Source organism: Sapajus apella, unplaced genomic scaffold (genome assembly GCF_009761245.1).
Source record: "Sapajus apella isolate SASKATOON/1434 unplaced genomic scaffold, GSC_monkey_1.0 scaffold20, whole genome shotgun sequence".
Classification (NCBI taxonomy): domain Eukaryota; kingdom Metazoa; phylum Chordata; class Mammalia; order Primates; family Cebidae; genus Sapajus; species Sapajus apella.
Window position 1 is genome coordinate 7,983,167 of NW_022436960.1, and position 12,490 is coordinate 7,995,656.

The 12,490-nt window shown below is 53.5% G+C and overlaps 1 protein-coding gene across 3 annotated transcripts in view; it reads left to right on the forward strand.

Annotated features, from left to right (window-relative positions):
- The window catches only part of SYNE3 (spectrin repeat containing nuclear envelope family member 3), a 92,670-nt gene that overhangs the window by 31,881 nt on the left and 48,299 nt on the right, over nt 1-12,490 (forward strand). For 2 of the 3 annotated variants that reach the window (XM_032287501.1, XM_032287500.1), the window contains exon 2: nt 10,539-10,696. In XM_032287501.1, coding sequence (XP_032143392.1) covers nt 10,553-10,696 — 144 coding nt within the window. In that variant the 5' untranslated portion in view covers nt 10,539-10,552. Of the gene's footprint in view, nt 1-2,243; nt 3,130-10,538; nt 10,697-12,490 lie in introns of those variants that run through there. The other variant, XM_032287502.1, reaches the window with a different exon arrangement.

The window sequence follows — 12,490 nt, forward strand, 5'->3', positions numbered from 1 at the left end:
GTGGCCAGGGCTCCCCTCAGGGCCCACCTCGAACCTCTCAGGAGCCCTCCCCTTCAGAGCCTCTGATTGGAGCCTGAGACCATCACATCTGGTCCCGAGAGCTGAGGCCCCACCCCTTGGAGCCACCGGCCCTGCCCTAGGAACTTAATTCTGCGGCAGCATGGCCTTCATTCCTACCACTGCTGGGGACCTCTTTGTACCTTGCACACACTCTGCCCCCTCCGCTCCGTTCCATTTCCCTCTTAGTTGCCCTGGTGCCCTCCCTACCCTCTCAAACACCTGTATTTGTGTGTTGCCAAGGCCACTACTTCCCAGGTAGAAATCCTGGCGTCCTCCAGACTGTGCCCAGGGAACTTGGGTTTCATTCATTAAGAGAGACTGGAAATGTGTTTTATGATCCGCGTATCTGGGGAAGGAGGTGCATCAGAGAGCAGCTGGCTTTCCCTACCAGGCACTACTGGTCTGTAATGGTGGGGCTGACTTAAAATGGTTTGGGATCTCTTGCCTCCAAAGCAGTCCCTGGCCACTGCCCTTTGTGGCTGTAATTGTAGAGTGGACGTCACAAGCCCTTCCAAGGCGGCATCGTTCACAACCCCTTCTTGTGTAGCCGGTAGAGAGACGGCGGTGTGGCTCTGCAGCATGCATGGCTTTGGTACAGTCCCTTAACCTGCCACGCCTCTGTCTGCTCACCTCTAGGACGGAATGAAGACCGGTAATTGCTCCTCATGTTGGATTAGCTGCCTTGCAGGGTTGCTGTAAGATTCAGTGAGAAAACGCGTGGGCTCCGTCATTGAGTTCCTATCCTTCCATTCACATGCTTTGTTCTGAGAATCACCCTCTGCCAGTGCCACAGAGCAGAGGATTGCCAAGGCCCATCCTCTGGTGGAACCTCCTCTGCGATAAATAAACAAAACCATATTCCCAGAATCCACTGGAAAAAAGCTTTGGGATTAAAACCAGCTGTAGCTCAGTTCCTGAAATTCCATCCAAGCATAAGAGAGCGGAGGGAGAGAGGGGAAGGGTGGGAATGTGTGTGGCAGGGCAGCAATGAGTCACAGGACAGCAAAGTGAGTCACGGCAAGTGAACACGCCTGTGCCAGAACTCTGGGTCAGCTTGTGCTGGTGGCCCCGGCCAGCTTGACAGAGCATGGGCACTAGGCTATAACTGCCAATGGGGCCTGGCATGGGAGCTGGGGTTGACTCGGGTCTGAATCCCAGTGCCTTCTGGGTTCCAGAGCAGACTGTCAGTGGGCAGCTGGGTTGGTACAGGGCTGGAGTGAGTGGGCACGGTGTGACTGAGGCTGCCTGGCAGCTGGGGGGCTCCGTGGCTGTCCTAAACTCTAGATTCTTGAGCTGCAGCTCAAGATAGATTCCTGCCCTGGAGTTACCTTCCTGGAACTCGGCAGCTCCCAGTGGGGTTCTGGGAGGGACAGGGAGGGCCGTGGAAGCTGTGTGGCACCAGGGCAAAACCTTAGACTCAGGGCATCCTTGGTTCAAGTCTTGCCTGTGCTACTTAGCATCCCGGTGACTTTGCACAGCGGTGCTCGTATCATAAACCTGTTTTCTCAGCTGTAAAGCAGTGGTAATATGGATGTCTCGTGGGCCTATGCAGGATAAGTGAGTCAGGGCTAGAAACCTGTCCTCACACAGTCAGGCACATGCAGAACACAGGGGAAATGTTGGCTTTTACTGTTATGGATGGACCTGGGCCCACCACTTTTTAGCAGGCTGTTCGCTTCTCTGAATCTCAGTTTCCCTCTTTGTCAAATGGGACAAATAATGCCTGCCACATGACTGCCCACCACATGACAGTCACTCCTTGAAACTGACTTTGCCCCTTTCTTTACTTGGGAACACTCCTAAAACACGACTGTGGGATTGTGTTAGGTCCCAAGCAGGATTCTTGGAGCCTCTGTATCACTGAATGACGAGAAGAATTACAGTATTTTAAAATTCTCAGATAATTTTAATTTATTGACTTATTTATTTATTTGTTTATTTTGAGATGGAGTCTCACTGTCCCCCAAGCTAAAGTGCAATGGCGCAATCTCATCTCACTGCACCCTCCACCTCCTAGCTCAAGTGATTCTCCTTCCTCAGCCTCTCAAGTAGCTGGGATTACAGGTGCATGACATCACGTCCGGCTAATTTTTGTATTTTTAGTAGACAACATGGTTTCGCCATGTTGGCCAGGTTGGTCTCAAACTCCTGACCTCAGGTGATCCGCCTGCCTTGGCATTCCAAAGTGTTGGGATTGCAGGTGTGAGCCACCGCGACTGGCCCCAGAGAATTTTAAAAACTGCTGTTAGAATGTTGGAGGGATTGAGCCAGGGGTCAGAACCTGATCCTTGTGGGGCATCAGCCCACACAGTGGCGTTGCAAGCCAAGGAGGGGCCCCACCCAGCACCCCGAGCTTTGACGAGCTGGAGAAGGGGAAGGGAGGGAGAGAGGTCTGTGCCCAGCGACCCCAGGACACAGGGCTGTCAGCCCCAGTGGGCAATCCACGTGCTGACCTGGCAGGTGAACTGCGCTGGGCGTTTTCTTCAGTGTCAGTATCCTGTCCTTCCTGCCAGGCTGGTCCCCCAGAGACCAAATTGCAGCTCGGCCAATTGCTTTCAGGCCTGGAATCAGGGCAAAGGGAGCTGGTGTCCAGATGGACATTCACCTTACCCGATGGACCACAGGTGCAGCCTGGCCTGGGGACCCACGCATCTATTTCCCCCTGTCCTCTGCTCTGCCCTGGGTCACAGGAGGGCTCACCCCCTGCAGGCTGCGTTGTCCGGGCTCCCCTATACTGGCTTCTGGCGGGACCAGGGGTAAGTAGTTGGCTGTGGGTTTCTCTGACAGCCTCTCTGCCCTGGGTGACACCTGCAGCAGCTGTATTTCCTTTGGGGGCTCCGTGGCCCCCAGCACGGGTCTAGCCACATCTGACGTCGTCTCCCCGCCTTGTCTCTCCAGCCTAGGGCTTGATCTCTGGGCTTCTTTTTGTCTCCTTGCAGCCTCTCCTTCCTCCTCTGCATCACACCCTCCTGGTTCATAGCTGGACTTGGAGGGGCTTTACTCTGCTGATGGGACCTTGAGTCACACAGGGTTGCTTTCCTCCCAGGGGAAGTTCTGTTGTGCCCCATGGTAGGTGAAGTTCAACTTTATTTTGGAGGCAGTATGGTCCACTGAGAAGAATCTAGGGCTTCAGAATCCAGTAGAACAAGGTTCAGATCTCAGTGCCATTGCGAGTGTCTCCACGCCCTGGGCCAGTGACTGCAGTCTGTGCATCCTTTTCTGGGGTTGTGGAAGGTGACAGCCGCTCCTGGGCCCTGAGCACCTATTACTGACCAGGAGCTCCCCACACCTGCCTCAGTAGATGCTGCTGCTGTGCCTGGGGTTGTGGGGGAGGGGACTGCCCAGGCCGCCAGCTCTTGGGCCGCAGAGCTCAGCTGAGAGGAAGCCCGGCTGCTTCTCCTCTGCTGCTCCTCAGAAGAGTGGGGGCTGTCTCTCAGACCAGGAGGCCAGGAGGCTTAAACGGGGTGGCTTTTGGACAAGAGCCTCACGTGGCGTCATGTGGCATGTGCATGTCGTTATTTCATGGGTGTTAGCACCTTGTCTTCTGTGGCTGGCTTTTTTTTTCCAGTCTGCGTCACGTTTTCCGGTATCCCTGAGTCAACCACACACTTCTTTATGACTTTTCAGCTTCTTCAGAGTGCTCTGAGCTTTCTCTATGACTCAAATTAAGATGTCCCATTTTGAGAAGGTGGCTCAGGCCTGGAGCTCAGATTCTGGAAGCTTCCTGTCCTCTGCCAAAGTGCACCCTTGCAGCCCGTTCCTGGGGAGGCTGTCTCCAGCTGTGCCCACAGGCCTTGTCCACCTCTGGCGGACTGGCTGGTCTTGCAGGCACTTGGCTTTTGACCCAGGTTCTGTGTTCTGAGCATGGGCTCAGTCTCAAGCCTGCCTCATCATCTGTCCCAGCTCGGGGGTTTCCGTCATGAAGGAAAAAAAAATCACTTCTCTTCCGCTGTCATTTGTGATAACCACATGGATGCTGAAACCCAAAACCAAGACTGTTTCCTTTCTGTCTCCTCCCTACACCAGCGCCAGCCTGAACCAGAAAGGGTCAGTGCCCTCATGGCCAGCCCTCTCACTGACTCAGTGGAGACAGCTCAGAGACATGCCCAGAGCCCCGCTTCCCCGCCGCCTGCAGCCACACCCCAGGGATGTCCCCAGGCAGGGCTTGAAAACAGAAACTACTTTTATTTTTCTTTTTGCCCCCAACACATTTCTTTTGCAATGTTGTTTGGAAAATTCATAGTTTCTTAATTTTTTAAATACTATCTTCATTTAACCAGTCCAGAGATAAAGTTCTCCCCTCACAGAGAAGCACGATGGCTGTGCTCACTCCTGCAGCCTTTCCTCGTTGTCCTTGGCCATGTGCATCTGCCGTCTCTGCAGTGACCCCAGCCTCAGCCCTCCGAGTGCAGGGCGCTTCCCTCCTCCACCCACCCTGGCCTGGAGCTGTCTCCCACCCTCCCCCCTCCAGTGCCTAACCCTTGCCCCCTCCAGTGCCCTCAGCAAGCAGTGCCTCCCAGCCACCTTCCTCGAGCCAGGTGATAACCACTCCTTTGAGGTCCCATGACCCTGTTCTGTCTCAAGGCTCATGCTGGCCTTGCTGTAGCTGCCTTATCCCCCGCCGACCCCCACTGCGCTGGACTTGGAGCCTCTCTAGGCCAGGGCCCTACTTGGTTTGTTTGCACATCCTCAGCACTGTGCTTAGCAGCCACTTAGTGCACAGATTCATTAGTCTACCAGCCGGTAACCCAGTTCCTGCGACCCCCCAACCCCAAGCCGGTGATACGGCTGCTGTCTGGGTGCAGGTTCCCACCTCCAGCCCACACCTGTGCGTTTGGTAAAAGGAACTATTTCCAAGCATAGTGCGTACGCCAGGCTCTGGGCAGGTATGTTTATTTTATTTTATTATTTTATTTTAGAGACAGAATCTCTCTGTGTCACCCAGGCTGGGGTGCTGTGGTACCATCATAGCTCAATGCAGCCTGGACCTTCTGGAATTCAAGTGACCCTCCCACCTGGCTAATTTTTTTGTTTTTTGGTAGAGATGAGGTCTCACTCTCAGCCTGGTCTTAGCCTCAAGTGATCCTCCGGTATCAGCCTCCCAAAGTGCTGGGATTACAGGTATGAGCCACTGTACTTGGCTGGGTTTTTTAATTAATTAAATCTAGCTGTTATCCCCATTTTCCAGATGAGAAGATGGACACCCAGAGAGGTTAAGTGACCAGCCAGATGCCACACAGCTAGTGAGTCATGGGGTCTTGACCATTAGGACCAGTCCCAGGTCCTCCTGGCCTCATGGCTGGCTCTAGCCCAGGCCCGTGCCTGTGAGGTCACCTAGCCAGCTAGCTTTCCTGCCTGCTGAGCCTTCTGCAGTTGCTGGCTGTGGCCTTGGACTACCAGAGATAGGAGTCGGCCCGCAACAGCCTGTAGGCCAAATGCCCTTGTGGTCTGCTTTTGTCTAGCCAGTGAGCTAAGAATGGTTCTGACATTTTTAAAGGGTTATAAGAACAAGGAAGACTATGCGACAGACACTGTATGTGGCCTGAGACAGCTGTCTTCTACCTGACCCTTTCCAGGAAGAGTGTGCCCCATACCCCTGCCAATGCACAGCGTCCCCAGCCCATTCTTCCTTGGAAGGGGTTCAGGGAGTGACTAGTGGCTGTGCAATGGCCATGGGAGGCTGGCTTACCTCGGCCTGCCTTAGAGGGAGTGGTGATGCAGGAAGCACTGCTCTAGGCTGGCTGAGGACGCATCCCGCAGGCAGACAAAGGGAGCCAGGGCCCAGAGCAGTCCGGCTGGTCCCCAGGCCAGGCTTGGCATGGCTTGCAGGGGTCATGGTAGCATCGACCCTTTCAACCCACAACCTCAGAGGTCCCTCAGAGACTTCCTGTTCAACACTCAGTGTGCAGTTGGGGAAGCTGAGGCCCAGAGACGCAAAGGTTCATGCCCAGGGCCAATGTCCAGATTCCAGGTTCAGGGCCTTCTCCCATCTTCCCCACCTCAGCCGTACCCAGGCATTTAGGTAGCCCCTACCCCTCTCCCGACCCAGCACTGCAGGGGACTTCATCTGCTCATTTGTCCCTTCAGTCAACATTCATGAAGGGATGTCAGCTTGACTCGAGAGGCCCGGGGTGCAGCGGTCTGAGCTGCGGCCCTGCACAGGCAGGTGGGGAGACTGGCCTGCACAGGAGAGCGTCGGGCGGGCACGGGGGCCCTGGGCTTCCTTACTAGACAGCGATTTGCTGGGGAGGGGACATGCTCCTCAGAGAGACGATGGGCTTGACTCTGGCAGAGGGGAGGCTACTGGCTGAGAATGGCACATCTGTCGCTGGTGGCTTGTGAGGAGGGATGCAGGAAGACGCAGACTGGACACAGGGTGGCCTCGGGCCGGTTGGAAGACTGTGCTGTGACAGATCTGTTAAGTGGGGCTGTGACCTGCTGGATTGTGTTTTAGAAAGTCCTGACCAGGCACAGTGGCTCACACCTGTAATCCCAGCACTTTGGGAGGCTGAGGAGGATGGATCACCTGAGGTCAGGAGTTCGAGACCAGCCTGGCCAATGTGGTGAAACCTTGTCTCTACTAAAAATATAAAAATTAGCAGGGTGTGGTGGTGCACACCTGTAATCCCAGCTACTCTGGAAGCTGAGGCAAGAGAATTGCTTGAAACCGGGAGATAGAGGTTGCAGTGGGCCAACATGGTGCCACTGTACATTAGCCTGAGCAACAGAATAGGACTCCATCTCAAAAAAAGAAAAAAAAAAAAAAAGGAAGTCCCCCTGACTGCTGCTGGGAGGGATGGGAAGAGGACCAGAAGCTCGCTAGGGTTCCCTGAGGACCAGGTGCCTTCATTCACCAAAGGACATGTTGCTGCCCTCTCTCTGAGGGAGGGTCTGGCAGTCCTCACCCACCCAGCCACCTCACTGTCCCCAAGGACTCCACCTTCACCCCTGGCTTCCACAAGGGACCAGCCCATGAGGTTCCCTTGTGAGATTCCAGTGACAGGTGCCTGGGAAGAATGTCTTTCTTGTTAAATCAGTTATGGATGTCACTTGGTTGCTTTTTAATGTTGGAAACTTTTTTTTTTTTTTGAGACAGATTCTCACTCCATCACCCAGATGGAGTGCAGGCTCACTGCAGCTTCAGCCTCCCAGGCTCAAGTGATCCTCCCACCTCAGCCTCCCAAGTAGCTGGGACCACAGGCATGCGACATCATGTGCAGCTAATTAATATTTTCAAATTATTTGTAGAGAGGCTGTCTCACTATGTTTGAGACCCAGTCTGGTCTCAAACTCCTGGGCTCAAGTGATCCTCTCACCTCACCCTCCCAAAGTGCTGAAATTACAGGCACGAGCCACGGTGCCGGCCCCAGATGTTTCAACTTTGTTGAGGGAACAGGCTCTTCTTTTGATTGGCAGTTAGAAGGCCTGGAGCAGAGCTCCTCCCTGGGGTCCATGGACCGACAGGGGCCTCCAGCTAGAAATCGGGAGCCTATGAACCTGGATAGGAAGCTAGCTATGTCCTCATTGCTGCGCACCTCTGACTGATAGTATTTCCTTCAATTATGCGTGAAGCGAAGCCAAAGCGAAGCCCTCTCTGGTATTCATGACGCCTGGAGCTTTGTCACGTGTAATTTTGGGTGGCATTCACAGTCATTGCAGATATCTTGAAATGTCATTTATGCTCAGCACTATTTCAAAATTACAGTAGCTATTAGGCCTACTGTTAAATCTTGTGATTTAATGTGTTAAGAGAGAGGCAAGTGAGTGTTGGTATCTCATGACATTTGATTTTTAGTACTTGGTAACTAGGTTTTAACATGATCCATTTCCTTTGTAATTCTTTGCATTTTATTCTTGGCATTTAAAGCCCTTACTCTGAGGAGCGGCTCAGGGAAAAGTTCCCCGGCTTGCAGCTCATCCACCTGCACTCACACGTGTGCTCATCGCGCAGCTTCCTCATCCTCTGAGAGCTTCTTTAGAGTAGGATAGCATCTGCTGTCTCTCTATGTGATGCTGTGGTCACAGCATCAGGCCTGGCTCTTAGCATGTGCTTAAGTCCTATGTTTCATTGAACTGACACAAAATAGTCAGAATTGGCCAAGAGGAGGCTCAGGTTTCCTGAACTTGACCTGCAGCCTCGCCCAGCCCACAGCTTGGTTGGTCTGAAGCACCCACTTGCTCCACCCCACTGGGTCCCTGGGTCTCATCTGCTGTACCCTCCTGACACCAACCACTGAGCCTCACAGGCCATGGGCATTGCCAAGAAGAAGGGTGCTCCAAAGCCTCGCTGCCTCTTGGTGATCAGAGCTGCGATTCCCCACCATCCTGTCATCTGAGACTCGGCTCTGCCTCTCCCATTCCTTGCTTAATAACAATAAAAGCCAAGTTTTTGGAAGCCAGTCACACACTAGCCCAGAAATTGGAGCCACGACAAATCAATTTAAACGCTTGCGCATCTGATGTGCTTTTCAAGCGAAGATTTCAAAGGCAGGGAGTGGCTACAGGGAACATATTAAGTTGTTAGAAAAAGATCAAAACGGCTCTGAAAGAAAAACAACTGGTTGCGAGAATGACAGGACGGGTTCCCAGAGCACAGCCCGCTAGGCCACCCGCCGGCCCTGGCCAGTCTGCCTCCTTTGGCCCAGCAGTCTGATGGCCCCTTCCATTTCCTCCTTCTCTCTGGTGGGCTCTCCCTTGAAGCTTCCTCTGGGCCTGGGCAGGGCCTGGGGAGAGGGCCCAGGCTCCCAATAGCTGCTCATTGAGCTGATGGTAATTCCTTCAATTACACATGAGGCAAAGCCAAAGCGTAGCAAACAGATGGCCTCACCAACTCACGACTGAAGACGATTTTTATTTTTAATCATGATGATTTTTACTGTGATGTAATAAAAATTGTGATGTGATGTAAATTCTAAGTGCCTAAGAAAAAACAAGGGAAAAAACCTTCCAACGGTGGTCCTACCCACCACAGACAATCACCCTCAACCAAGTAGCTTTCAAGATCACCGAGCCTCTCCCCTCGTGCCAGGGAGAGAGGGAGAGGCCTGGGGGTCCTATGGGATGTGCTTAAAAGTCATGTCTGGGAGAGGCTAAGGCCACTGCACACAGTGCTGGCTTGATAACATAGACCCTTTAATGGCAAGACTTCCCAGCCTTTTTCTGGAACTTCTGGGCTCAAGGGATCCTCCTGCCTCAGCCTCCCAAAGTTTTGGAATTATAGGCATGAGCCACCATGCCCAGCCCCAGCCTTTTTCTATGAGTGTAGTTTTTGTTCATGTTTCATTTTGCTTTACTAGTTGTAGAGTCGTGACGACTTAATATATAATTTTGTCTCATTTTTTGGTATTGCCATTATATCCTAAAAATTCCCCATCACATATTCATCTTAAGCCTCCTTTTGCGGGCTGCATAAGATTCTAAAGTGCAAGTGTACCTTAACTTACTTAAGTAATCCCCTATAATTGGGCATGTGGGTTGTTTCTGGTTTCGTTTTGCTTTTTTAAATAATGCTGTGTTGAGTTTTCCAATGCGTGAAACCTTATATCCATTCTGGGCTCATTCAACAAACAACATTGGGCTTACTCTGCACAAGGCATTGTGGGAGATTGGAGGATAAACCAGACACAATCCCTTTAAATAAAATGCAGACGCTAATAACTTTCATTCAAAGCAGTTACACAGTTGCTATACGCAGACAGCTGAAACTGGAATGCCTGGGCTTGATGGGGTTTTAAGTCACGGGAGAAAATCCAAGACTTTGCAGCATAGTCCAGGGGAAGTCAAGTGCACGGTTTGCAAAGGGGTTCCCTGGCAGGTGGCATGTGCCAGCAGGCAGGTGTTACCTAGGGTCGGCTGGAAGCAGGTTGCTTCTCAAGCGTTAAGTTCATTGTCAGTGGTTGCTGGGAGTGCTCCGGGGAGGTCAGGGGTGGGCGGCTCAGTGGGAAACTTTAGCAGCACCCACCCATGATCTCAGGTCAGTGGAGCAGTGGTGACCGCATGCACCTAACACGGCCATCCCCGGCTTGAGAGGTTCCTCTCAGGGGGAACTCACGGCTTGGCCCACGCCCAGAGCTGTGTTCCCTCTGCGATCCACTCAAATCAACATCGTTCTGGGTCCCGACATCTCAGACTGCAGGTTTGGAGATGCTCTTTTGGAGAGTGTGCAATATGAATAGACAGATGGGAGATGCCTCTGAGCCCCAAGCTGGGAGAAGAGGAAGCAGGGAAGTGGGGAGCCCAAAGAGAAAGCTGTTTTCCAGGCTAGAGCCCTGGGCCGCTTCTCCCAGACAGCAGACCTGTTTTCCTTCCCTGCCTAATTGCAGTCCTGACAGACACGCTCACCTCTGGCCGAATTGCCCAACTGGGAGCACCAGGAGGGCGTTGGTGGTGGGAGTGGGCCTGTCCCAGGTGTCCTGCTGGGGTCTCTCCACTGCCCCTGCACCCCTGCCTGTCGGCCTGATCTGTGGCCCTTTCTTCAGTCCCTGCAGGTGCCATGACTCAGCAGCCCCAGGAGGACTTTGACAGGAGCGTGGAGGATGCCCAGGCATGGATGAAGGCTGTGCAGGATCAGCTGCAGGTCAATGACAACACAGAGGGGCCCCGCGCAGCCCTGGAGGCCAGGCTGCGGGAGACAGAGGTATGCAGAGGCGTGGCCTCCGACGGCCCCATCCCACCCGCTCAGAGCTCAGGTTTCCTGTCTGTGAAATGGCAAGGGTGGACTAGACAGGTGCTTCGTAAACTCTGCTGTGCACATGGATCTCCTGGAGATTTTGTTTAAGGGCAGACTCTGATGGGGCCTGTGGAGGTGAGACCTGAGACTTTGCTTTTGACAAGTTCCCAGTAATGCTGTTATTGCTGGTCCTCGGAACACAGTCTGATGACAGGAACTAGAACTTGTCCTCTCACCCTCCTGTCCCTGCAGGGGGCACCTGTGCAGTCAGGTGGGTCCCCAGCCCTTGCTGGCCCAGGCCTGGCCTCCCACCGCTTCTCTGCTTCCGCCTGGCTGGGGTTCCTGCCAGATCTAGGTTGACCACGGTCTTTTTCCAGAGGGACAGGGAAGGGACTCTGTGCAGTGAGGAGTGACTTGCTGAGCTTCTCCAGAGCCAGAGTCTGGCTTTACCCACCACCTGGCACAAGTCCATGTAGCACCAAGTGCTGGCACCCAGTGCCTGGCCTGGTATCGTGGTGCCCTGTCAGAGGGTGGGCTGCCCGAGGCCTGGGGACAAGAGGGAAGAATGCTGAGCTAAGGGTCAGAGGCCTGAGTTATAGTCTCTGCTAATGCTAGATTGCTGTGTGACCTTGGTCAAGTCCCTGTCCCACTCTGGGCCTCGGCTTTTCCATCTACACATGGAGCTGTTGACTTACACACCTCTGGGGTCACCTCCATTTTTCTATTTTTCCTCCGTAATTCTAATTTATCACCCAACACTGGTTGCCCTGAGGGGAGGGCCTGACCCCTCCTGCAGCAAACCCATCGCCCAGCCAGGCTGGAAGCAGTGGTGACCCCACAGCTGGCTCCCTTGTGTTTCCTTTGTCTTCTGGATTCCGCACATGGTATTGCACGTACCTCATGCCCTTTCTGGAAGTGGACAGTGGAAATTAAGAATCCGCATCACCTTTTCCGAGTCAGCGTTTGATGTCAGTGTCACCACCACATCTGGAGGCAGGAGCCATTGTCTGCATTTTACAGTTGGGGAAATGGAGTCTCCTCGCATGGAGTCCTGTGACTGGAGAGCCCTCTCACCCACGTTCAAGCTGTCTTCTGTGCTCCCCTCACCTTCTGTTCAGAAAGCTCCCTGACAGTTCACCCAAGAGTGGAACACCCCCATGTTCTGCCATCCCTGTGCCAGGGCTGGGCTGTGCAGGTGGGTGAGGCCCACCCTGCTCTTGGGGGTTTCCAGCCCAATGGAGACATGTATACAATCAGGGCAACTGCACAAGCGTGTCTAAGGCACACCCCTAACATGGGTCTCATGACGTGATTCTCCTCCTCTAAAACCTTCCATGGCTCTCACTGTCCACCAAAGAAAAAGCAAACTTCACCTGGCATCAAAAGTCCCCCACTATCTGTACTACTTGGTTTTCCAGCCTTAGCTCCAGCCACTGCCACACCTCCCAGGATCACACCAGACATACCTCCAACCACTGCCACACCAGCCACGCTCACACCAGACATACCTCCAACCACTGCCACACCTCCAACGCTCACACCAGACATACCTCCAACCACTGCCACACCTCCCACACTCACACCAGCCTTAGCTCAGCCACTGCCACACCTCCCACACTCACACCAGCCTTACCTCCAGCCACTGCCACACCTCCCACAATCACACCAGCCTTAGATCAGCCACTGCCACATCTCCCACGATCACACCAGCCTTACCTCCAGCCACTGCCACACCTCCCATGATCACTGCCACACCTCCAC